Here is a 26,623-nt window from a genome sequence, read left to right on the forward strand (position 1 = left end):
GCTAATATTGGTGTAATATTTGAGGTAATATCAGTCCGTGTACGGAGGAATATCGAAGTTAACGACCCCTCGCCTCCCCCTCAATCCCACCGAGAGCAGCTCGTTCACAAATTTTCGCAATTTCTAAAATGTGTTCTTTCTTTACACACACGCACAAACGCCATATAATTTGAACTTTGTGGCGCGTCTCTTAACGTCCTTCGTAAATAATTCAACCCCCGACTAAAGCAGGGCAAAAATTGCTGTGAAAGAGGGACCTGGTGGAGTACTTGTTGTTCCGCGTGATTTTCTCACACGCCCCGATCACTTTCACACCGACGACCTTCGACGACGCGGAGGGGCGGAGGAGCAGCGGGGGACGCGATCGCGGCCGGAGACGCCACATCAGTCATCACGCTGACTGTCACTCGACGTCACTTGCACGCAGCTCTCTCCATCTCTCTCGTTCTCTCTCTTTCTGTATCTCTCTCTCTCTTTTCCCAACTCTGAGGACGTTTCGCTCAGCACCTCTGTGGCAGCAGGGGCGGCGCCTGTGCGTGTGGCCGCATAGGAATGCCCGACTTTTCTTTGGGTCAAGCGGTAGAGGAGGATATTCGGAGAAATGGAAGAAAACACGACACCAGAAACACAAATTACATGCTGTTTGCTTTGGTTTTAGGAAATGTCTGCTTGGCACGTGTAACACGTTTCCAAAACTCGAAGTGCGGAATTGTTAATTTACAAAGCCTCTCAATGCACTAACTCTGCAATCAATTCTCAGTTCGTCGACGATGAAGACTTATATCAAAGCAGATTTCTAGATAAAAAAAAAAATGTGTCCAGTATTTAGTTAATGATGAGGTCGCTTGATTGCACAAAGTTACATCTAAATGTACGCACCGTCGACTTAGATTTAGGGTTTTCATTTATTTGTAACGATGACTTTCCTTGGAGCAAGGATGTGACTTATTGTTGAATGTTGTGACTTGGAGTATTTTGGTTTAACAACGATCGATACGTTGATAGTTCCATCCTTCTGTTGTAATAAAAATATTTTAATCTAAAACTCATTATCATTTGCATGTTTTACGGGAAAATTTTCCACAAGAAATGTATAAGAATGATATACTTTGTTTCAAAATGACGAGTTCCTTTCAACACTCGGCCATGACAACGCTCTGCGCTGGCTGCAGGTTGAGCGGGTGAGCCCGGATGACGCCGACTGCCGGCACAGGATTCCCATGCCCACTCTTACGCATCATCACCACACCGCGGCGGCTGAACCAACCGGACCTGCGTTCGATACTTCTTCCTGTGTCGCCGTTATTGCGATGTCTCGTGGAGTCTCCTCTCACACGACAGTCTCGCGGACCAAAGCCTTCGAGTACAGCCGCGCGGCTCAACCCCCGCACCCAGCAAGAAAATAAAAAAATAAAAAGTATTCGAAAAAAATATATATAATAAAAACGCCAAGACGGTGACCGGTAATTTATGCAAAAACGCGGCTGCGTCTTCCCCCGCGCTTTGTCCAACCCGACACACACACACACACACACATGTACGCATCTCACGCATAATACCGGATGACCAGCGGTCAGTCCGCGTCTCGCGGCCCGCGGAGGGGGAGGCGAGGAAGGGGAGCAGCGCTTCTCCTTCCTCCCCCCACTGTGCGCCGCGCACCGTAGGAAATTTGACTGAACCGGTCTCTTTGGGACATTAACATCAGCAGCAAGGAGCAGCAGCAGGTCAAGCAACGAGTCTCACACATACGTGCGTATGTGGATGCGTGAACTCGTACGAGAATGTGCCTGTGTGTGTGTGTGACGGAATGAGCGTAGAGCTATTATTTTTCCGCGGTGGTGTATTTATTCATTTCCGAAACCGGCCTAAAAGAAGTCTCCAGTAGCTCTCTCTCTCTCTTTCTCCCTCCCTCTCCCTCCCTGATGGTCATCCTTAATGTCGTCCGTCTTGAGAGGAAAACGACATAAATTGAACGCATCGAGGAAGTGGCGAGAAATGTATTCGGTTCGTCCGGTTTGGCTCTCATGTGAGAACGTATCGCGCTTTAAGGACGCGCGGCGGGCAAAGAGGAAAGTCGTCGATTAGCGACTCACCCTTGGAGGTGGCCAGCGGCCCATGTGAGCTGGACAAATGTCGACATTTACCTGAAACGAAAAGAAGAGAGTTCATGAGTTTGGTGATCACAGGTAGAGCCTAGTTTTGACAATCAGCCGATCATCACCGCTTCGTGATGACATTTTAATTTTCTGCTAAAGACCAAAACGAACAGCAACTCAACACGTGTTGGATATCAAAACTCTACACAAGTCACCTTCATAGGATCAGAAGTGCCTGCGCAAGAAGCAATAAGAAATCAACAGAAAAAAACTCGAAACTATTTGATGATCGTTAGCGATCTGGAGTTGTACCAAAGGAACCAACCAAACAACAAAATATAAGTGGAACGACTACGTCACGCGACACCTTATCCAAAGTCGAATAGGAAAACGGAAAAAAGGCAGAAAAACGCGTCTCTATAATTGCACGAGTAGTCGTGTCGTGAAGTGCAAAACTTACCGGTTGTAAAAGAGGAAAGCCATCTGAACAGATGTCTTGTCGTGTGCGAGCAATTAATTTTTAAAGAGTACAATAGTCATTTTTCACAGAAGCTTGGGCGAGTTTACGTCCCATTTTTACGTCAAAAGCGCGAGCAACAAAACCGCTTTGTCAGAGTCAAGGTATCGACGCAAAGTTAGCTCTCAATTTTCATGACTTTTCAGTGAAATTTCACCAAAACTCGACGCAACTTTTCTCACTGTTTCAGACTGTTCCTCGAAATTCGTAATAGCAAATTACCAAAAGTTACAAGAAGCTGAGTACCCAAACATTTTTTATTTATTTATTAACATACAAACCCTAAGTGCCTTGGCTCAAGATAACAAGGGCTTGATACAAACTTTAAGGTACACAGAGGTACAATGTAGCAGGATGACAAGATATGGGCCCTCTCTCCAATTTTTTCTGGAGGATATCACATTCTTCGCTAAGTGCCTCGCAGCACAATACTAATTACAGACAAATTTTCTCTTTAAGCAGCCAGGAGTGTCACCTTTCGACCCCGACATCGCGGCCACCCCAAATGCACAGTGAAAGTAAGCGTCCAAATAATACGGTGCCAAAACTGACGCAGGCCCCTTCTCGCACGAGGCAGTTCTGACGCAGCAACCATAAAGAAACGACACCTTAAGAAGCACCAGATGCAATTTTTTTTTCGCACAATCACAAGGTAAATATGGAAACCGACTTTGATAGGTTCAATCAAGCCCAGCAATTCGTCCGCCAAACAAGTGAGTTTCTGCCAGGCCGCGGGCACCACCTGTCCGCATTTGCTCAGCATTGTGTGCACATGCAGCAACACGCGCAGCGCGTCTGGACAGAGCGCCGCCTGATTAGATTAGGGAAATGAGCCAAGGTCCTAAAGATCCTCCCAGGTAAAAGTGGAGCCACGCGCCGATAGTGCATCGGAAAGCTTCTAATTTTACCCACCTACCCCCCACGCGGCGGCAGCATTTAGGTTTGCTGCGCAAAAAAGCCTATAGCAAAGCAGGCAGCGCTGAAAGATTGGAAGGTATAACCCGCGATCATGCAATTCACTATGTGTATACTGTAATGTCACCAGTCAGCAAAGTTGCCAGTTGCACTCTGACAGCTGACCATCTTTTCTTGGGTTTTTAGTTCTGACCAATTTAATTTATCAGAGACTTTCAAATAGGTTCACAACATGTAAATTAAGTAAATATGATAATGCAGACGAGTCCCAGTCGCCACTTTAATGATACGTACTGAATGATTTATTTGCACCCAGAGAAGCGTGTTCTTTGTTTCAATTTCAGTGACAGGCTTGATTTTCGGTTTCTCGAATTGAGATCCGTGGGGCTCGACTGCTCAAAGGTAAGTTTTAACGTTATACTTCCGCCGTAACGATATCTACTTGGGTCGTCGATGGTGCAGGAGAGGCGTGGAGAGGCCTCTAGGAACCTACAAAGAGTTAAAGCCCTTACTGAAAAATCTCACTCAGGTACGAAATAAGTAGGAAAAACTGAAGGCCGACGGAAGACGTCCTCCGCCCACTTGGAAATTTTATTTCACATATGCCCTAGATCCTGGCGTGTTCAATAGAATTGCGGGTGGTACCCTTGAGTTCGGAGGGGTCGACTTTGGGGGGATCTAGTAAAGTGAAAAACATTGCTAGGACCTACCCCCTTAACGTATTCAACAGCGAACCCACAAAATGCGCCAATCATCTATTTACGCACCTGCGTTGATCTGTAAGGTCTCAGCCCTAGTCAATTCGATCCATAGCACAAGTCCCATTCGGAACTCAAACTCATACGTTATTGAATTCATCCCTGATGTGTCAAGCGCCATAGGGAGGGTGTTGGCCCAAGCGCGTACATTCATCTCATGAGTTCGCATTTCCCTTGCTCCAACCCCGAATAATTATTTCAAGTTCCAACCGGATTCAATTAATTTAAGTGCCTCGGGCGCTTGTACGAAGTGCGGCGCACTTATCAAGTACTCGCTTTTCTGGTTGTGTATTTAAAGACGCACCTAAAAAAATGGTTGGGTAAAAACAACAAAAAAAAACAAAAAAACATAAATATTTTTTAAAAAAGCATGTTTTCAGCACTACAAAAGTTTTCCAAGTTTGAAAGTACATTTCTCGCGCCTGCAACGGGATATTTAGAATCGAGGGAACGTAACGGGAACGTTCGCGCACACATGAGCTAATCCATTCGCCATTTAGAACTGAATATCCTCATTGGAGTGTACAAGGCGGACTCGTATGATGGAATTGGTAGCAGTCACAACAGCGCGCACACGCGGCGGCCGTGAAAAGTGAAGACCTGCCTGCACGTCTGCTTCGCATCAGCTCTCTCTCTCTCTCTCTCTCTCTCTCTCTCTCTCTCTCTCTCTCTCTACCGGTTCTTCCTATGCCCGTGGCGCTAAACGTGCACAAATACAGGCGGCAGCAGCAGCTTGGCGAGGGCGAGACACGCGAGTTACTCGCGCACACACACACACACACACATGCACGCGACGGGGACTAGAGGAAAGCGGCCTCTTTTTACGGAAGCGGCGAAGCTTGCATCGCCACGCCACGGCTGACACATGCAACAGCATTTCCTCTGCGTGAAAGCCGCGGCGACAGCGGCGACGCCGCTCATCTCCGATTCTCATTATTACTGCGGCAATAAAAGGAAAAAAAAATAATAATGTAAAAATGTAAGAGAAATGTCATATAGATGTTACCATTACTGGTAGTATTATTTGGTATCAGTAATTTGCAGCATCCTCAACCTCAATCATTAACATTCGATATCATTCTATATATTAGGAGATTAAACAAATTGGGAGTAAATAGAGAGGGAGAGTTTGGACGCGGGCGAACGCAACAGCGCTGCCATCCAAAGGCCGGCCAAGGTCAGTACAAGGGGAGGTTTCCCGGGCCTGGGGATGGTTCCCCACCCACCCACCTACCCCTCCGGTCCCAGAGGGCTCTCCCACACACACACCCAATCGGTCGCGCTGGTGGCGGGGCGATTGGTCGGGGAGGGTTGGTAAAACTGGGGCATACTGTGTGTGCGTCTACCTCGTTGTGTAAAGGGGAGAGGAGCAAATTAACGTGAGGAAATTCCAGCTTTGAACGGGTTGAGCCTCGGCGCTCGAGCGGGCGCGCACCCAACCCGCGCCCTCTCTTCCAATTACTGCGTCGGCTCGCGAATCAAATCAAGGGCGCTCTCCCAACCCCTCCCTCATCAACAGACCCACCCTGAGCGCTCTCCCCCCTCCCTCTCCTCCCGGTCACTCTCCCTTTCATCCATCCCACCCCCTGGACCAGCCTCCCTTTGGGACTACACGGCACCATCCGCATCCCTCCTCTCACTCACTCCCCCACTCCTCCCTGCTCCCGCTCCCGACCCTGACCTTGGTCGGCGCTCCGTTCCCCGACCCCGCGACGGCCCAACGACGCCACAGCCCCGCAGGTCGATACGGCTATTCCTTCGCGCTTTATTTTAAAAGGCCCGGCCGGCAATGTCACTTCCCTCTCCGTACTGCTCTCCCCTCCCCGCGACCTCTTCCCTAGCCGGTCTCCCCTCTCCACGACCCCTTCCATTTCTACGGCTCCCGCTTTTCCTTTCTTCCAGAACGGCGCCAAAACCATACTACGCAACATTTAGGTCGAATAAAACAATGAGGTTTCTCCTGGATGTCGCGGCGGACCCCGCGCGGTCCCGGCGGACTGCGCTCATGTGCGCCATTTTTATTAAAATGCTAATTTCATATAGAACACGCACGGGCTCAACGTGTGATGCGGATCTCACGGAGAGTGAGATGTTGGTAGTTGAGCTTATTAACTACTGCGGTAAATTTGTGATGAATTATATTAAATCACTCTACGAAGCTCGAAATAAGGGTTGTCGACATGGCACTCAATTTTCGCTTGGGGTTGAAGCCAAGTCGACTTCGTGTCAGCGTGTATTCAGATTTGGCATTCAATCAAGCAGCACCAAATCTATCCGAGATGAAAATGGACTAGGTTTACACGCCTTCAAGCAAACATTCTAATAAATATTTACATTAAAAAATATATATATTATCGGTGTAAATCTGAGCAAAATTTAGCAAATGACCCCTTTACTTTTTCCAGTGCGGTCGTGCACAGCGGCCTCACGCAGTCTCCGTCCATAGCTGTACAGTGTGGACCAGCTTGAGCCAACCGTTACGTCAGATCAGATCAGCCGAGAGAGAGAGAGAGAGAGAGAGAGAGAGAGAGAGAGAGAGAGAGAGAGAGAGAGAGAATAATAATAATAATGAAGCCGAAGCAGCACCAATGACAGCGGCTGCAGCGGCGCTGGAGAGGGAGGAGGGAGGGGGTGAGGAGGAGCCCGCTGGCCGGGAGGCACGCCCCCCGCGCCACGCACCGCCACCATACGCACCGCGTATAGGGTTGCCGACTCCCATTGTCCGCATCCCCTCGAGGCAGGGGGTAGTGACGTGACGGGCGACAACGCTATCTACACGCAACAAAGCAAATCAAGCTCACAAACGCGGGAAAAAAAATCAATGTCTGATTTTGCGAGGTGAAAGAGGAAACTTTGGTGTATACCCCCATACTTTGAGAAAAGCTCACCACGTATTTTAAGGATATTATTTCACCAAAAAATTATGGAACTTGCACACTTTTTTTCGAGGAGACTTCTTTAAAATTCCACATAACGGAAGTTTTAAAAAGTTTTCCCCATTTACTTCATAGTTTTTAACGTTAATGAGTTATTTTTCAGGGAGAGGAAAAGAGAGGCATATGGCAGTAAAAACCAGAACCATACATAGGCACAAAAAGTAAATCTACACACTAAATGTATTTGTATGTTTTGGTGCAAATGTTCTCACTAAGTTAAACCTACGTTTCGTTTTGGACAAATTTGTACGACAAAGTGCGCGATTTCCTACAAATGAACGCACAAAAGTGTTCAAATCAACGCAGAAATGTGTGCAAAAAATTGTTCTCTCCTCTGTGTAAACGAATCCTTGCGAAGCCTGTCCGTCACATGTGTGCTGCTCGCTTTGCACGGCAGAGGACACACGCCACGTTCCATTTTTCTCTCCCGCCGTGCGCGCGCGTCGTTCGAATGTGTGTGAGGACGCAAGGGGGCAGGACAGGAGGCCGTACAGGGAAACGGGCGGAGCGGGCGAGTTTTCTAAGAGCATCCATCTCATGACGAGGGGCGAAGAGGGGCGGAGAGCGGGGAGCGGGGCGCACTGCTGCAGCCTGATGCACTTTCTATCGACATTCCGCACCAGGCTGCTGCTGCTGCTGCTGCTGCTTCCCTCTCGACCGAGCGCCGCGCCCGCGCGAGAGAGTGAGAGAGACGGAGAGAGAGGAAACTAGAAAGGGAAAGGGAGAAGGCAGAGAGGGAGGGAGCGGGAGGAGTGGGAAGGACGGTATACACTCCTCGCGAGCTGCTTTATTGGCAATTATAACACTTTCTGAGAATCTCCCGCGGAGCAGCAGCGCGGCGACTCTCCTCTTTTCTTTAGTTACTACTACTACTACGACGACTACTACTACTACAACCACTACTACTACTACCGCTACTACTTCAACCAGTAGCGGCGTGTGTGTGGAAGCTCGCGGCGGTGGTCCACACACACTGACGCGCGCGGGTCCGGAACAGAGCGGCCCACCTCGCCTCCCGCCCATTCCCTTTCTCCGCCACTATCTCGCGGCGCTGGCCGAGCGGCGGCGCTGGCCGTGGCCTAGACACACGCGTCCTTGGGGGAGGAGGCACTTTCAAGGACACCGCCAATTGGAGCTCGCTCATCGCTCTCCATCTCCCTCCCCCTCGTCTCTTTCTCCCTCTCTCTATCACTATCACACACACATTATTGCTATGAAATGAATTGTCACACTTGTTGTGGTTGATGGAGTTGCAGATAAACTAATCTGCCGTAAGTACTACCAGTTATGGCGGAGGACGCGGACGAAAGAGTCAAACTGTTGAGAAGTCGACGCAACTAGATGCGTGAAGCAATCCTAAAAGAGACGCTAAGACTTTTAAAATCGATCAACACATACAACACCGCGCAGTCACAAGCAGTAAGGATCTTGTGTGCGATTTCAAAAAAGGTGCTAAATAACCCTAAAATCGCAGAGACGCATTGGAATGGGCTCGCATTGAAACAGGATCTTACCAAACTTTTAAGAGATGCCACAACACTCCTGGGCACACATCGATAGGTGCTAAATAAATGATAAACCATTCCCACTGATTTCGCCGCAACACTTCCATCCCCAGCAAATAAACTAACTTCACTGTGGAAAATATCTTCGTAAATTTTGACACATATTTTAAACTTCTGATTTACATCGAGTAATGTTGTAAATTTACGGCGGCCCATTCTTGATCGTCAGTAAATTCTACGAAACAAAAGTGCTAGTACTTTTAATATCTCAAGTCGTAATTTTACAATACACATAGAGAATTTTCCTGTCACCCTTACAAGCTTTCTTCACAGTGTAAGGGGCCCCATGATGCAACGCAATGTGGACAAAATCAAATGCGCCGCAGATGGGCTGTCAAAAGGTCAGACACGCGCGATGTGCTGGGGCAACTTGGAAATGCATTTGAGGCAGAAACCGAATGTAACGATCTTTGCCTCTCACTGATTGCCGACATCTATCGGTACGCACTGCGCATGAAGAGACGCTCATGCGAGGGGGAAGACACTGTCAAACTTTTGATTGAATATGTGAAAACAGTACGAAAGAAAATGGCAAACAAGTGCATAAGTCCTGAATAGCTTGAGAAAAACCGACTTAAACAAACAAACAAACTGGTGTCATATTTCAATTTTTAAAGTCTCGTTTGAAGATAAATTCCCAAACGTTCGTAAAATATAATTTTTGAATATAAATTTTGAAGGTTTTTCTTTGTAAATCACAAGTATCTATAATGAACTGTTCAGAACAAAAACATGTGTGTTAAGAGTGTTAAAGTGGAGACATCTGATCAAAAAGAGTAACGTAAAATGCTTGCAGGAGACATTTTTTTTTCTGGAAACAGAGCGAGACGGCCAGGTTCAGACGAATAACACACATCCCTGGAAGGAGGAACCGGACAAAACTTCCAGGACGCCGCGAGTGCGCTGGGCGTGGGGAAAAGACGCAGGACGAATTCCAGACTTTTGCAGGGAGGCCAAGTCCAAGCGGGTCCGCCCCGCTGCTGGCAGGATGAGGCAGGTTAGGGCAGGGCGCAGCCGGGTGGGAGAAGGAGAGAGAGAGAGAGAGAGAGAGAGACGATGCCGACCACGGCGCACTGGTTAGACAGAGACAGAAACAGAGTCGCCTTGACACGCTGCGTGGCGCAACGAGGCGATGGGGAGAGGGAAGGCGGGGTGGGGGGAGCTGACACACTTGCCAGGCATTGCCTACGGGCCGGGCGCAGCGCAGCGTACGTCACAGGTTCATGCTCTGCTGGCCAAGCGTTTGTTTTGCGAATAGTATCTTTTCATTTTATAACCGCTCATATGTAGAGACGCACGCCATTTTCCGCAACGATCCAAGGAAAAAATAAATAAACACAAAACCCAGTACGGTAGCTTATCCTCCTATGACCATATTTGCCCCCCCCCCCCCCCCTCTGACATGCTCTATGAGGACACAACAACTCAGGATTAAACGTGTAAACAAGCTCTACACATCGTAAAAAAAAGAAAATGGGGAAAGACGACAAAACAGGCGCAGTGGGGGTGGCGCCTCGAACGGCGCCTCGTCTGGGCTATGGCGCTAAGAACAAGCTCGTAATAACGACACAGGCTGCAAGGTGCACGCCGCCTACAAGCGACGACAAACAGATGCACGGCGCGTATAACAAGTGACAAGTGATGCAGGCAAAACACATCAAGTTGAAATGATTATCACATGGATTGTACGAACGTACATTGGATCAAAATTTGCCAACAGTCAAGTTTTCACGTCTCTTTAAAGATGTGCGAAAGTCATCAATGTCTGTTTTTTTTCCAAGAGCAGAACCAGGGTTCAAAATCAAAGTTCGTCCCTTCCCTCTCTATACATCCCCGCCATAAAAGAGTCGCGACAAAACGAGCTCTCGCTCGCACTAATTGATGCTCGAGTACAGCTCCCCTTACACACTTTCCGTGCCTTTGGTGACAGCGAGCCGCCGCCGCTGCCGTCGCGCCGCACAGCTGCAGTCCGACGGGCATATGTGCCGCTCTGAAACACTCGCCTCCCTGAGCCATCGCTGAGCGCATCGTTGGAAGCTAAAGAGGGAGGGGATTTATTTTACAGAACATTGCAGAGTCAAGAGAGGGAACTGCCACGACAAAAAGTCCGTGCTACAAACGGTACTCGTCTGTGACCCATAAATAGCATTGAAAAACAAGAGAAAATAGTGGCATTTTCTTATGGTATCTGCTGCAAAAATCAGGACCTTGTAACTTTATATGAAAATTATCTGTACAGTTAGATTTCAATTTTTTGCTATGGCCCATTTTAAAAAATACACAAACTAAATGATATTCTTTTGAACAAAAACAACAATAAAAACACATTTCTAGCAGGTCCACGGATGTGGCGCCCGAGAAAAGGCGAAGAGGCCCCCATTCCGCGAAAACAGGGGGCGCTTTGTACGTTCACATCATTTAACCCACTCGCTCCTCCCTGCTCCTCTCCGACACAGAGCAGACGTTCATCAGATTCAAACCCTCCCCCCTCTATTCCTTCTCACCCGAACTGGGGGGGAGAGAGAGAGAGAGAGAGAGAGAGAGAGAGAGAGAGAGAGAGAGAGAGAGAGAGGAGGAGGAGGAGGAGGAGGAGGAGGGGGGACGGTCGGGGCCCAGGGCGGCGCTTCCGTGTCACATATGCCACTAAAGTGGTGGTCTCGGAATGACATCGTCTCATTTTTTCCTTGGCCACGCTCCTCACATCACCTCTCTTTTTACTTTTTTTTTTCAGCCGGGCGGCAGGGCAGGGCCGGGCGGTGTTGGGGAGTCATAATTTTCTCCAAACGCCGAGGGGGCGCGTCGTCCTCATCGAGGCGTCGGCGCACATGGCCGGGGCAGGTGGCTACATGTGCGCGGCGACAACTCGGGTCTGGAGTCGGTACTCATGTGCTGCTGAGGTTCCTTCCTAGGCCTCCGCACTATACTCTCCGGGCTGTACATTATTTCCAAGAGGGAGGGATCGTCCACGATGCAAGTCATATCATTTTTTCGCAGGTGGGGTACACTCTCAATTCAATGGGACAATAAGTTCATTTCTAAAAAGAGAGCGTTTTTGTGCGCATCAGATCGGATGCAATTTTGTTTATCAAACTGGCCTAATTGTTGGGAATAACAAAAAAGATATATGTGTTAAGGTATTAATAATGTAATTAGATGTGAAGGTTTTAAAAATGTAAGTGAATAAGTAGAAGGGAAGAATTTTGCTGCTCAATAAAAGCTGCTAACTTCCAACGAGCTTTTCACCTCGAAAGTGGTACCTCTGCAGTCGACTACATCCGCAGAGAAGACACATCTTTTCCCCCTGCTGCGATTCCCGCTCGACGCGGCGCGGTGCACTTTGAGCACCTCCCATCTCCGCCACACCACCCGGCCCGTCCACAGCTTCACCCTGACCCCGGAGCGGACCGGACGAGCCTAGCGAACTTTGAGAGTTCTAATAAACAGAACCGGACCACGCACTTAGAGAGTGTTGGTGCAACGCGCTGGCGCTGGCGGCGGGGCGGGGCGACGGACGTGCTGCAGCGGAGGCAGATTGTAAATCAAGCCGTTTCCGTCGCTCCAAATACTGGCCGCGCCGATCGCTGCAAAAACGGGCCCCGCGGCTCGCCGTCCAACTCCACGACTTCCTCTGCGGGGAGGCCCCCCGCGGGTCCCCCGGGGGCCACCAGGCCGGACACTCAGTGAACACTCGCTAAGCGACGCCAGGGCAGTCGCCATTAGCATAGAGACACTCCTTGGAAATGGTCGCACAAATTAACTTTGAATTTAATGACGCTCCGAAATTGAGTTATTGGGTTGATACGAATTATGAGTGATTTACACCAACTGTGCATTCTGGCGGTTGGGTTAAAAAAAAAAAAAAAAAAAGCAAAGCGTGGCCAAATTGTGGTCGCGCCGTTTTGGAACGTGTTAAGTCACCCGCCTTACGGGGGAAAATGTTAACATATTGAAAGCTTGGAGCTAATTAAACTTCGGGTGCATAATCAAGTGCCGCAATTTTTTTTTTTTTTTTTTTTTTTTTTTAAAGTTCTCAAAAGTGTCCCGAAATCTATGTACGGTCCGTCTGAATGCGTCAGCGAGCTTAACAAACAGAATCAATTTCCGAAACAAAACTTAACACGCCACCGTGCTTTTTGTACCAACCGAGCGCATCTCTGCGAGTGCGAGTCCCCCCCCCCCCACCTCTCCCGGGCAGGGGAGCGTCACTCTCTCTTTCTCTCTCGCTCGCTCACTCTCGCTGTTCTCATTTCGCGGCCGCGCGCCGCGCGGTGCCGGAAGAAAAGGAAAGGAGACGAAGACGCGACGCCCCGCGAGCAGCGCGGAGTGAGCGAGGGCGGGAGCGCATTGTTATGCGCTCATTTACACCTCTTTACCCGGACAGGCGGATACTCCCGGCCAGCATACCTGAAACGAGAGAAACGAGAACAACTTAGTATCGTCGGACACATTATGAGATGGGCAACTTTTAGTACATGTTCATGGGTTATTTTTTGCAATTTTTGTTTTTGTTTATGTTTTCCATATGACTTTTTTTTAAATTCTGTGTATTTGTTAACAAGCGCAACAAGGGGCAACGGCTCCATGTATCTCCTCTTCCCATAAAATGTTGCACTTTGCATATACTGACAGTAAACAATATTTCTTATATAGTTTGTCCTAGGACAACAGACAATAGGAATTGGAGTTATTTTCTGTTGCACTTTCCTCCAGAAAGCTTGAGCAAAGCACGAGCACACACCAGTCCTGTGCTGTAGCAACAACAATGTTTTTTGTTTTTTGAATGGAAAAGATTCTATTTTTTGTGTAAATTTACATCTTAAGCACCATGTGAGCGCTCGCATCACGTTATAGCTGAACACACACACACACACACACACACACACACACACACACGCACAGTGATTGACTATAAACTTCAGCCATAATCAAACCGCCTCTTTTCCGCTGCGTGGCGACGCGGCCGATTTTTCGCCCGTTTCCCAACAACCAACGACCGGCCGGCCGGCCGACCAGCACTGGCCGACCCGCTCCCGCTCGATCGACCTGCTCTTCTCGGGAGCCTTGACTTATCATCCAGGGGCCTGGCCACCACCACCACCGGGCGGCGGCACGTTTTACGACGGCAGTTACAGCAAGTTCCCATGCTCAGCCACGCTCCGCCACGCTCAGACCACTTTCGCCCGAGAGCAGAGCAGAGCGGAGCGGCTCGCGGAGTCTAGGCCGCGGCGAGGCGCGCGAGCGCAGCGCGTCGCATCACCCAATTAGCCAATTGGTCAACATTTTCAAAAAAAAGGCGGGAAGAGGAAAAGCGACGTGTTCTAAATACGAGCGCAGCGCGTCGCATCACCCAATTAGCCAATTGGTCGAAATTTTTAGCAGATGATTTTTTTTTAAAAAAAGGCGGGAAAAGGAAAAGCGATGTGTTCTAAATATTATATTTGCCCTCATGACAAAATTATGGTAGCCCAGCAGGCTGACTTATCATATTCAACCTAAAAATCCGTTTATAAAAAAAGGAGCAACTGTTGCAGTTTTCCTGCCAAAATCCAGGAAGAGCCACCAAAAGTTGCTTCAGCAGTTAGACTATACGCATAAAAAAAATAAAACTACAAAAAAGTTGTATCGGTAGTGGGGACCTTGATGATGGAGCCTCATTTCTCCACCGCGGAGACAGTAATCCCCATTATTCTCTAAAGATGGTCCAGAGAGGCAGGATGGGGCAAAAAAGGAGACCTCATTACAGTCTGTGGTAACCGCATCCGCCAGCAGCGGCGGCAGGCAGCAGCAGCAGCAGCAGCAGCCCCCCCGGCCGGGCCCGAGCGTTTGGCACAGCGGCGCATTAGTCATAGACCCACACACTCGCGCCAATCACAGTATGGCACTCACGTGTCAGGTTTTATGAAGTATAAAAATAATTAAATAAAACTGGTACAGGAAGCGTACCACCTACAGTCAATGGGCGTGGCGTGCACATTTCTCTGAGATTTCGCATTACAAAAAAAATATTTTTTTTTAAAAAAATGGTCCTTTTTTTTGAAAAATTAAAAGAGAGCAGCACCATGAGACTTCATGCCAGACGGACACCACACCGACACCACACCGACACCACATCATCCCTCAGCAAACGCAGATCCCAATTTTAAACCGCCGATTCGGGTGCTTTCAGACGGATCAATTTTGTAAGAATACATTGTGTACTTCGCTCAACGGCAACGTTTCACTCCATTAGCTCTGTGACAGCATCAGGAGGCCCGTCTTGCACCCGCCCGCCCCCTAATCTGGAGCACATGTGATGCAGCCCTCCGCCCCGCCCCGCCCCGCCGCGGTCCGTGACGGTAGTCCGCCTTGACACGGCCGCCACGCACCGCCACGCCCCGATGTGTTTTGGTCGATGCAGAAATGTTTGGATTCCGGTAACGCTGCTGCCCGACGCGCCGACGGGTTTTCGGCCCCGCGCGACCGGCAACCCGAGCAACCTGCTCCGGCGGCGGCGGGTAGGCAAAACGCGCACCGCTCGGCGCCCGCAGAACCGCAGATAGGCAACCCGGTGGGCAGCCGTGGGCAGCGGTTGCCTACCGACCCAGGCGCCCTCGCTCTCAAGCTCAATTGACGAGGATCACAAAAACAACACTACAAGTAAAGGAGTGACCTTTTTCGCTCCCAGGAGAGCGATATCAGTGAAGCCAATTTGACGACTCTTGGGAGAGCGATATTTATTACATCGCTCGCTTGCAATAACTTTTCGCGACATTTTTGGTTACGAATAAGACTAATTTTAAGTCATTTTCGCAAACGTCGCTCGTTTAGGGTCGTTTCTGCGACATTTTCTGTTACGAAGAAGACTCATGTTGAGTCATTTCGCAAAAATCGCTCGAACAGAGCGATGACGCCTATACGTCGCTCTAGTCGGGAAAGAAAGGTCACTCTTCGTTTTACAGTGAATTCCTTGCATCTGAAACTTGCGTGTTTTTATTTTGTTCCAACCGATTTATGGCAAAGAAGAAACTGTTTTTATAGGAAAATGTGGTATACTCCGGCGATGTCATACAATCGAGCTACAAGAGTGCCGATATACGTGAACGTCATCCTATGAGAGAGAGAGAGAGAGAGAGAGAGAGAGAGAGAGAGAGAGAGAGAGAGGGAGAGAGAGGTGGCGGGAGAGGGCGTGATCACGACTGCACACGACACAGGTCGTGAGCAGGCTGTGGGCTGGGCACTACAAAGGGCTGGGCCCCATCGGACTCTATTTATTTACTCACGTGCCTCATTACCTCACTTAGACAACCGCCTCGCGGGGCGGCGTGGCGTGGCGTGGCGTGGCGCGGTGCGGCGTGGTGCAGCAGCGTGGTGGGGCGTAGCGAGGCGCGGGTCTGCGTGGGGCGCTGCAAGGACACCTCCAGGAGCACTGACCTGTTGCGCAGGCCGCGGTTCGCTTCTAGTTTTTCCTCCTTCATCGTTTCATTTCGTGTTTTTTTCCCCTCTTTCAATCTTTCAGTGTACCGCGAGTACTAGATAAAAATATCTTGTTTTTATTTTTATTTTAAAGGTTTTTTGCCTTTTAAGTGTAATTGGCCAGTTAAACATATGTGCACTTCAGGGCGGCTAAGAAATAAGAGTTAAGTTGGAAATGAGTGTTCTGTTCATTTTCGTTTTTAGTTAAACCTGTTACTCTAATGTGTGAGATTTTCGTTAAATATTAATTCCTTTATTTTCCATCATCAGTCATGACAGAGTGCAAAAATCGGACAGGAGAAGAAAACACAATGTACACTGCAATATTTCCGCACCAGTGTGCAGATCATCATTTTCCACATTATGCAGAGTGTTCAACTAAAGTTGCACTCTTACGTGATTTTAGACGTCTATCCTATAAGCGTCTAAGCTTTTCACACTTGGACACACCCAGTTCTATACTCAGGTGGGAATCAGATGGTGTGAGCTGCAAGACGTTTCGTAAATGTCGAAAGATTGTACACAAATCGTATAGTCTAGATAGACACTACAATATGTGCAAACTATGCAGACTTCAACTTTTATACCTGACCGAGGGGTCGCCGACTCGTATAATACTGGGTACACGGACATTATAGTACCGTATAATACCTATAATATTTTATAATACTTAAAATATTTTATAGCAGCATATTGTAGACATACAAACATTTTTGTTGAATGCTCCAAAATTGTTTTCTTGTTTTAAATAATAATTTTCTACTGTTTTCATTGATTCTGCCCAAAATGACATGCCCTCCAAATATTTTAGAAGTTACAGAAAGGTTTCATAATTATCCTAGCTTCTGAAATCAAGCACGTTCAGTGACAATTGAGACAAATGACTCAAGTATGAAAAGTGTCGTTCCTTTACAAACCAAAAGTTTCCGGAACTTTTTTCTTGTATGATTTGTTTAAAAAAGGAACCTACCTACACAATTATTACCTAGTTTTCATTACCTGAATCGTTTTGGCTCATAAAAATAACCAGAAACAACATGTTTGAAACTAGGGGCTCAACTGTGATGTAAGGCCTTAAGTAGTCAACTATGTGAATCATAAGGAATTCAGAGCACTTGGAGAGTGTCAGTGGAACTTCGAGCTTCCAAAGATTGTGTGTCACCCTGTATAGTGCCCTGTAATACCCTATAATACTAGCTGTAATACCGTAATATTTATAATATCCTGTAATAGACTATAATACTTATAATACTCTGTAATATGTAATACCTATAATATTCTATAATACTTTTATAATACCTATAATATATAGTACTGGGTACATGGCTCAGGCGAGTCGGCGACCCCTCGTACCTGACGTAAAAAATAAAATACTTGTATTACACTGAAAACTGAGTGGCGTTGTTTGACGCCAAGCTTTGGCGTACTTCTGAATTAAACGCCAGATTCTGGCGTCTTTAGATGTCAAAATATGGTGTCTTTAAACGCCAATATTTTGGCGTCTAAAGACGCCAAACAATTTTCACAATTTTCAGTGCACCACTGTAGGGATAACATTAGGAGTCTCTCATTAACGTGTCGATGGTTAAATAGTCCAGTACCTAGGACTAGGTGGAGTTCAGAACGATACAAATACAAGTCTTTCAATTTCAAGACACGACTTAAAAGCCGAGTATTGGGTGTGTAATGGTCCGTACACATATCAACTAAATAAAGTGAAATTCCGTACCGTACGTATCGTCAGCCGTCCTCGCCATGTGACACTCCTATTACATTGAACTCTCTTCTTTTTCAATGGCAGCTGCAGCTGCCGCTGCGGCGGCGGCGGCCACTACAGCGCTGCAGTCGAGAAAGCGATGCACACTCGCTCAGTGCAGCAGTGACACAGTTCACTCCGAGATTTCATTTCAGAAAGGAGGCCGAACTGTCTCCCGCACCTCCCTCTCCCCGTCTCTCTCTTTCTCTCTCGCACTGCGTCCCCTCTCCATTGTGCCAGCGTATCCAACTTGTATGTCATCTCATTCTTCACCTTTCGCTCATTGGAACGATACCCCGGCACCATGCGCGGGTAAACACAGGCCCCCAAATACCACCACCACCACAACCACCACCACCACCACCACCACCACCACCACCATGCCACCACCACCATGCCACCACCACAACTACCACCTACACCACGTCCACAACCACCACAACTACCACCTACACCACCTCCACAACCACCACCATCTCCACCACAACCATCTCCACCACCTCTACAACCACCACCACCACCACCACCACCACCACCACCACCACCACCACCATACCACACCGAACACCAGCACAGCGAGAGGGAGTGCCGGTGGCCGTGACCAGCCTTACAGCTGGACGTGTGCTAGTGTGCGTGCCGGCGTGTGCAGATACCGCGACAGCGAGGCACTCATTGACCGGTCCTCTCCCCTCCCCCTCTCTCTCTCCCTCCTCCCCTTCCCCGCTGGACTTCCCCCTCCAACTTTGCGCGCGCACCTTCCGGTCACAGAACGCAAGGCGCGCGCGCTCCGGAAGGTGAAATGGCGAGAGAGAGAGAGAGAGAGAGAGAGAGAGAGAGAGAGAGAGAGAGAGAGAGCGAGCGCGGTGCCGTTGAGAAGAGGATATGGTTTAGTGAGCTAGCCCACGGCCCCACCCGCGCAGCTAGTCTATTTCCGGACTACTTGTGGACCGCGGTGTGACGGCCTAGTCGTGAAATTTAATACCTCGTTATTGCAAAAGTACGCCCTTCGAACAACTCAAGGAGTCATTTAACATTTAAATTAGCGTGTTCTTCAGGAATGATTGGAATCATTTGATTGCAAATAACACTATGAATTGGATTTTGAAATCGGTCTTAAGAAGGTGGTTTCCGAATTCTCTTCTGGATACGCGTCTGAAACTTTCTTCACACCAAAATCTTACCAAAAACACGGACTTTCCTCTTTCCTAATCATGATACTTTAGTAATTTACCCACTAATTTATACATAAAAGAAAAAATAAGCAAACACTAGGAAAAACAGATGTCGATTTTGGGGGGAAATTGTCCATGAAGCGTTGTCGTCTCGTAAAGTTCCAGTTCAAAATAGTAAAATTACAAGCGCAGCGCATCGACTTCGAATTTATCGATGAGCATGATGTCAACATATTTTGTTAATGTTAGATAACAAAATATATCGTAAATTTATAAGTGTATTTTTTACAGTGAGACGGTTCAAAGCAGTCTGGACTCGAAATAAACATTATACTTCTGCAACCTTTAACGTTATAGTAACCGTTTAAGTTATAACTTGCAGGATATGATATGAGGGACTTCTGAAACGTTATTAAGTTACACTGACAAATAATGTTTCAGTTTTCCTTTCTCATGCGTGCACCGCCATCGTACGTCCTTGGGAGTAGAAGTATAGCGGTATAAAGGAGCGTGGCTGCACCGTATCCACACTGTTTCATCAAAGCCACCCAAACTGGTTAACAGGTGTGCAGGACACAAACCAACACAGGCCTACCGACCGCGCACGGACACACACACGCACACACACAAGCAAAGCAAACGGGAGCGAGTGACTGCAGCGCAGCCAGATACCCACGCACGCACACAGACACACAGAGGTGGACGACAAGTACAAGATGTCGTCACTGGTTGATCTAGATCGTTAATGACCGCCATGCTCCAGGCTATGGAAAACTCAACGACAGCTCCTTTTAATCAAGATGGAAGGCAACCGATGGCGCCGAAAAAAACCCAACCCGTTGAATATTTCCAGAAAAGGAGAGCAAAACACCCCAAAAAACTGTGGTATAAAAGGAAGAACATTTGTCTTAAAGTTTTGGGGATGTTCTTCAATTGAGAACATGTATTTTTGGGGTGAACAATTACTCCGGACAGAACCGCACCGTGAGGACGCATTAACTGCTGAAAGCAGTGCAAGTGATTAAAAAAGATTTATACAGTTAACGTTGACGAAAGAAAAAAGTGCGGAAAGTCGGACGTTTAGGTAGGCAAATAGTTCCTAAAAAGGGTCAAGGGGAAAGGGTCGACTCGTTTCTTCTTAGGGAACATAGCTGGGATGGGCGACAGAGTGACAGATAGTACGAGAGAGAGAGAGAAAGGGGGGGGGGGGGTAGATGCGCGGCGGGGCGGCGCGCTGTTGCAGAGCAAACAGCGCACCTACATAGCTCATGCCGGTGATGCAACGCAAAATTGAGTCGAAAAGAAATGGGAGTTGCTGCGGCGGTGCGGCGGTGCGGCGGTCTGGGGCGGCGGCGCGAAGCTCTTGCCGCTGCAGACATTGTTTCAGACTCACTCCCCCACTCTCCACCGGCTACCCACCCACCTCTCTCTAGCCTACGACGGCGGGCACATCGCTGCCCCCCACCCTACACTGCACCATGAACAACATTGGGTGTGAGAATATACCATCAACACGAGCAAGACCCACATCACATGCTCCAGGATTGCTATACAAGGTTCCCGGGATGAAATTCTATGGCTTATTCCTCATTTCCAGTCCATATTTATCGTTTTTCAATGGCTGTTTTGCCTTTAGTTCCCAAGGTAAAGCGACGTTAATAAGACTTCTAGTTCCGATTGTAAATTACACGACCTTTTTATAAATTCCCTTTCCTATAGCAACCCTGTAGTCTTCATACTGACGCCTAGTGTTAATACACAATAAGACCCTGACAGGTTTTGACGTTTCCTTTCTCACACAAATTGATATCAGCATCGAAGTAATAATTATTCTAAGAATACTTTTATTTTCCATTCAAAACAGTAGTACATAGCATCGTCTAATATAAATAAAATAAAAGATCTGATAAAATATCAGAGGGATAAAAGCACTGGAAAAACAAAGCTAGGAATCTTAATCAACACCTTTTTTAGAGTGTTAATGACTTACGTACCTTTACAGGGGCACTGAATGATTCGCACCCCCGGAAAGGCACTACAATGCCCCCAAGGTGCAAAATTTTCGTGCATTTGGGCACATGCGTGCCTTTGGAAAGGCATTAAAATTTAGGACCTTTGAGAGGCACTAAGTCATACCTTTGCTTTTCCAGTTAGAACAAGATTTCTAGAGATACTGTTACTGGTCTAAAAATTATTTCAGACAGTAAAATTCTTCACACATTTAATTCCAGAACGACCCCATCAAAACAACGCGACAGAAACAAACCGTTCACGATCGTTTGGTTAACAAACGATGCTACAGAGCCGATCCGATATCAGCTCAACAGTTATGGGAGCCATTCTGTTAAAGGGGAGACAGAGAGAGATAGAGAGAGAGGGGAGCCTGAAAGGAGGGGGGCACTGGAGTTTCGCAGTCGCGTCGCCCCTTCTCCCCCTCTCCCACCCATTCACAGAGCGAGTAGCAGTGAACTTGCGCCGCCGGCCTGGCTGCAGCAACATCATCATCTCTCATGCTCCCGCCCCCTCCACCCGCCTCTCCGCTATGCATTGCACTGGCAGAGAGAGAGAGAGAGAGAGGGGGGGGGGGACACCGCAGCGGATTGAGCAAGGGGTCTCTAACAGCGGCTCAACTGCCGTCGATCAAGATTCTGCAGCTCCTAGAGAAATAATTAGCGGCTCGAGATAAGCAGCGGTGGCAGGAGCAACTACACTGCAAAAACAAACGGACAAAGTGCTTTGAGGAAGAAAAAAAATACTCACACGATCATGACAACATGATATATTGTAAGTTAACATTTACGACTGGATGAACTTTTTAAAAAGCAGCAGTGTAAACTATTCATTATAGATGTTTTGGGTTTGTAAAATTAAGTATGTCTTACAGACGCCTTCGGGATGGGGCTGTCTTTCCTACCAATTGAATAATGTCCCCGAATTTTGCTAGCGTGTTAAAGTGTCCCCTCCTCCTCTCTGCCCCCTCTCCTATCTGTCTCACTTGCACCATGTGGCAATAACAGCACAACACGGGTCCACACAGTCTGCAATCAAGAACCGAGAAAACAATTACTGTACTCTCACTGCCGCGGCCGACTCGGGGAAGTGGGGGTGGAGAGGGGGGGGGGGACAAGGGCGCTACTACTGTTGCCCCTTCCCCCCTCCCTTTTTCCTCCTCCAGGTAGCGGAATTTGGCAAGCGGACCAACCACGTGCCCGCCGCCGGGTCCCGCCACGCGGGCTCCCCACGCAAAGTCCTACCGCACTGCAAAAGGATTGCACATGACAGGTTCGCAATCGTTTGCAAAAGGCAAACGAAATTGCACTTTGCGCCTCTCGCAAAGATTTGGTTTCAAGCATATAGCAGTCTGAACTCATTGGTCCGCAAGCTCGCGAGCGCTTTGCTCTGCAAGCAGAAAATAGGTGAGAAATCCGTGAAACGGATACTATGCGAATTGTTTTCAGCTCATACAATGAACGGAAACTAACCCGCCCTCTTCAACTTCATAAAAGGGGGTTATAACGACTGCTTGTTCATAACGCCTTCAATGTTAAAACGCGGCTAGAATTAATACTAGCTTCAATTGGAACATATCATTGAATATGCTTGATTCTGCTTGAATCTGAAACTAAGTTGCACGACGCACACTGACAGTGATTTCTGCGGTGTACTACTGGCAGTGACCTAAGCCACGCAGTCAGGCGGTCGACGCGACGCCGCGAGCATAAACGGAAGGAAACGGCGCGAAGCGAAGGAAAGGGAGAGGAAGGAGGGGAATGGAAGGAGGGGAGAGGCAACAGGGGGCGGGAGGGGGAAAGAGTAGGGGGGGACAATGACTGCGCCGTTGTGTATGGACCTTAGCGGGACAGGTGCTATGCAAGCATCCGCCGCGGTGCACCCCACCGCGCCACCACCACTCCTGTTGCTGTGACGCTAGCTGGCTCCTGCGGCAGGGCGGGGCTCCGATGAGCTTTGCCGCCGCGGCTCGGAGAAGACGGCGGTGTTTTCCAGGAATTGGGTCATTGCCGCGCGCGCGCTGGGCGCTCCGCGTCCCGCCCCGTCCAGCCTGTTATAGACCTGAAGTCACTCGCGATGGAGAGCACATTTACGAAATCGTCAGCAGGCACCGTACTCACGCGAGTGCAGATTTCGTCGACAGCACACCTACGGAAAGTGACGAGCTAGAAAGTTTGCTCTTTATGTTTGAAAGAACGTATTTAAACAAGTTTCACCTCTCCATATGGAGCATATTTTTGCTAATAGAAAACGCGTCTGCGACTGCAAGTCAACGACTCGATTGCAATTGTCCAAAACCGTTGGCCACGTCACTTCATTCTTATTTTCCTTAGGGTATTAAAGGTTATCTGCAGTACGTTAGGACTTACGTTAGGACATAAGTATGTTAGGGCGTAAGTGCATTAGAGCTTAAGTACATTAGGGCATAAGTACGTTAGGGCGTAAGTACGTTAATACGTTAGTAACTTTTACATGTAGGCGCACACGCTATTTTTGCGACAGCATACATAACACTTCACAGTTTATTAACAAACGACAGGGTGTCCACTTCCCGGTGCCCTTTGGAATTCCCGGCTAATTCCCGGTTTTTCCCGGTCCCAAAAACGACTTTTTATGCCAATTTTTCGTTAAGTATAGCAATAGTGCAAAAATACTGAGAGGCTTAAAATAGGGTGTTCAGAGTAATACAATCGAATTAGCCACAAATACTGTGTCGTCTACTGACTTTTCGTCTCGTTTCAGGGTGTCCTTGTATACCAGATTGAATTTGACCAAAATCCTGTGTCGTTTTGGATGGTTTTGGTCAAATTCGATCTTGCATTTAAAAAATGTCTCAAGGTCACAAATTATTTACACATTTCTGTGAATCTATGAAAATAAGTTCTAGTATAACTTCTAGTTTTCGTAGGACTGAAAATCCTGTATCATGCGAAAGTATAGAAGAGACCATTGTTCTTACGCATGTGTATACCTCATCTGGCACTGAAGAAATATTGTTTGGGCTTTCAACTGCAAATCTTAAAACTGCTTTTATAAGTGCCTTAAATCAAATATGAGTTTTGATTTCCAGAATAAAATGTGATCAGTTAATGTACCTTCAACTGATGGTACTGTCTGTCCAGGCTCCTCTCAGATATTTTTGTCATGGGCGAAATTTTGGCGTTACTTACATTATAAAATCTCCTAGCAAATTTTAGAAAAGACCGTGACTTTAAACTATTTGCAAAACCGGCGAGTTGAACTCGTCGTGTCGATTATTGAATCGATGCCAAAATTAAGAAACGTTGGGCTCAAGTGTTGGGGCGTGGCGGTGCGGGGTGCGGCGGAGCCAGGCCTACGCCGTCCGGTCCGCCAGTACGGCGCTTCCAAACAACTTGGACCGGTTTAGAGCCAGTCGCACCTCCACGCTCGGCCACCGCAGAGAGATAAAGACCTGCCACTAGTTCATTGACACGGAGAGAGGGAGAGAGAGATGGAGACGTGTGGAAATGCTGGGAAAAAACCCCATTGAACTGTCATATAGCTGCCATGCAGCCACGACACTTCACCGCACCAAATCATATGACGGACTCGGGAGACACAAAATAGTCTGAAGGAGTCCGATGCGAAAAGACAAAACAAATTGAAATCAGCCAGGTAGCACCCCACGGGAAATATCGTAAACGTAATCAAGGCGCAGCGGGAATACCTCTTTTGTAATGCGATATACGATCAGAGAGGAGGGGGGGGGGAGGGAATCAGCCAGCGCACATCAACAAGCACGGAATCAAAGATGCCACAGGTGAGGCCATGATGACGCAGGCAGCCGCGCAGCCGAAGAAGACATGGGAGACGGAAAGAAGGGGGAAAACAGGTGTGTGTAAAGGGGGGGTCAACGCGTGTCGTGTACAAGTGAGGGAGAGGGAAGTGAAAAAAGTGCTGAGCGAATTCTTTATCGTGCTTGGGATTGAAATTTTCTCAAACTTTGTGTTATGATGAGAATATGTATTTCAGTCCGACGGTCTCGGCAAATCTGATGGCTATACGCCACTGCATGGCCGCGGTGTTACCAACCATCCGTCCGCAAAGGCGTGGTGGGGCGGGGCGGGGCGCGGTGGGGCCAGGTGGGGCGGGGCGCCGGCCGGTGAGGCAACCCCTCTTAGGGCGGCCGTGCTGTGATGCGGCGCGTGAAAAGGCACCGCAGCCACTACAACGCTTCAAATGCAACGCAAATATACCCAACCCACACCAAATTCATCGCCATGCCTCAAAAACAAAACAAAACAAAAATTGAATTATATTTATAAATTACTAAATGCTGTATATTTTACTTATTCAGCTGTGCTCTGTACTTTCCGAATTGATAGCTTAAATACGGGAAAACTAATCATTTAGCTACTGTATGTTGCTAAAAAAAAATAGGTGTGTGCCTCAACATTTTGCAGGAAGGCTAAGTGGTGGGTTAGACAGCTTAATTTAGTTGCATAGCTATGGGTTATCCCGCATTAGCCGACGTTTTGAGCTACTAGAACCTTTTTTCGTGTGTAGCGTCCGCCCGATCGCCTCCCCATGCGAAACGATACTGGCACGGAGTGAGTGGGCTGGTTGTGAAATGTTCAGAGGCGGCGCGGTGCCTCCCTGTTGGGCGAAAGGGCTGGTCAAGAGCGCAGAAAGGGAAGGCTAAAGGCACACGAGTTAGTATACTCTGTAAAGGTCTGTGCGAACGACTGGGGCTACTTTGCAGAAAGGAAAATTTGATATTTTTTCAAAGGGGCGCTATGTGTTTCAGTGGACTCGACTACGCACTTCATATTCAGCAGCAATAAAGCTGTATACTTACTTATACGCACTTCAAGACCACCAAGAAATTCCATCGGAAAGCTAAGGTGCTAAGGTCCTTAAGGATTAAGGTGTGCCTTACGGATATTTCCAAGGTGTGCGTTTTAAGAGGACTACGACATACTGGATCATCCCCCCCCTCTCCCGCCCCCTTCCCATACGACAAGGTACCAAAGTGGCTGACTCGCCACGCCGCCCGCACTTCCGTGGCCAGACTGTACCGCGACGCACGCGTGCGCGCGGGTTGCCTATCCGACTCGCTCGAGCCGCATGTGGCCGCAGAGAGAGGATGGGCGACGATGCGGTCGAGTCCCAATAACAGCTATACGAATGTGTACGATCATGGGGACGCGAGAGCAACCCCCCTGGGGCCGCGCCGAGGGCCGTGCACCACAAAGCTTGGGCACTTTCCTTGCGACACGTGCAAACGCACGCGCCGGCGTTAAGACACCAAAAGTGCTCCGGGGTGTGCCGTGCTCCTCCGCCGCTCCGAGCACTTTTCCCACTCAATGAGTGTCCCTATTGTGGACTGTCTTTGGCAACACCGGCCGCCGCCCGAGCCTCGTGCCCGTGCCGCGCGGCGCAGCGCCTCTCCGCGGGTCCGCCCCGCCCCGCCCCGCCCCGCCCC

The 26,623-nt window shown here is 48.4% G+C and overlaps 1 protein-coding gene across 3 annotated transcripts in view; it reads right to left on the reverse strand.

Annotated features, from left to right (window-relative positions):
* LOC113212314 (uncharacterized protein DDB_G0271670-like) overlaps positions 1-26,623 on the reverse strand; it is a 160,922-nt gene that overhangs the window by 46,130 nt on the left and 88,169 nt on the right. Inside the window, exon 5 of one of the 3 annotated variants that reach the window (XM_052265234.1) lies at positions 2,007-2,144. The exons of the other annotated variants lie outside the window; for them this stretch is intronic. Coding sequence (XP_052121194.1) covers positions 2,023-2,144 — 122 coding nt within the window. The 3' untranslated portion in view covers positions 2,007-2,022. Of the gene's footprint in view, positions 1-2,006; positions 2,145-26,623 lie in introns of those variants that run through there. 3 annotated transcript variants of the gene reach the window in all.

This window comes from Frankliniella occidentalis, unplaced genomic scaffold, assembly GCF_000697945.3.
Source record: "Frankliniella occidentalis isolate FOCC.00 unplaced genomic scaffold, Focc_3.1 Scaffold25, whole genome shotgun sequence".
In the NCBI taxonomy this organism is placed as follows: Eukaryota; Metazoa; Arthropoda; class Insecta; order Thysanoptera; family Thripidae; genus Frankliniella; species Frankliniella occidentalis.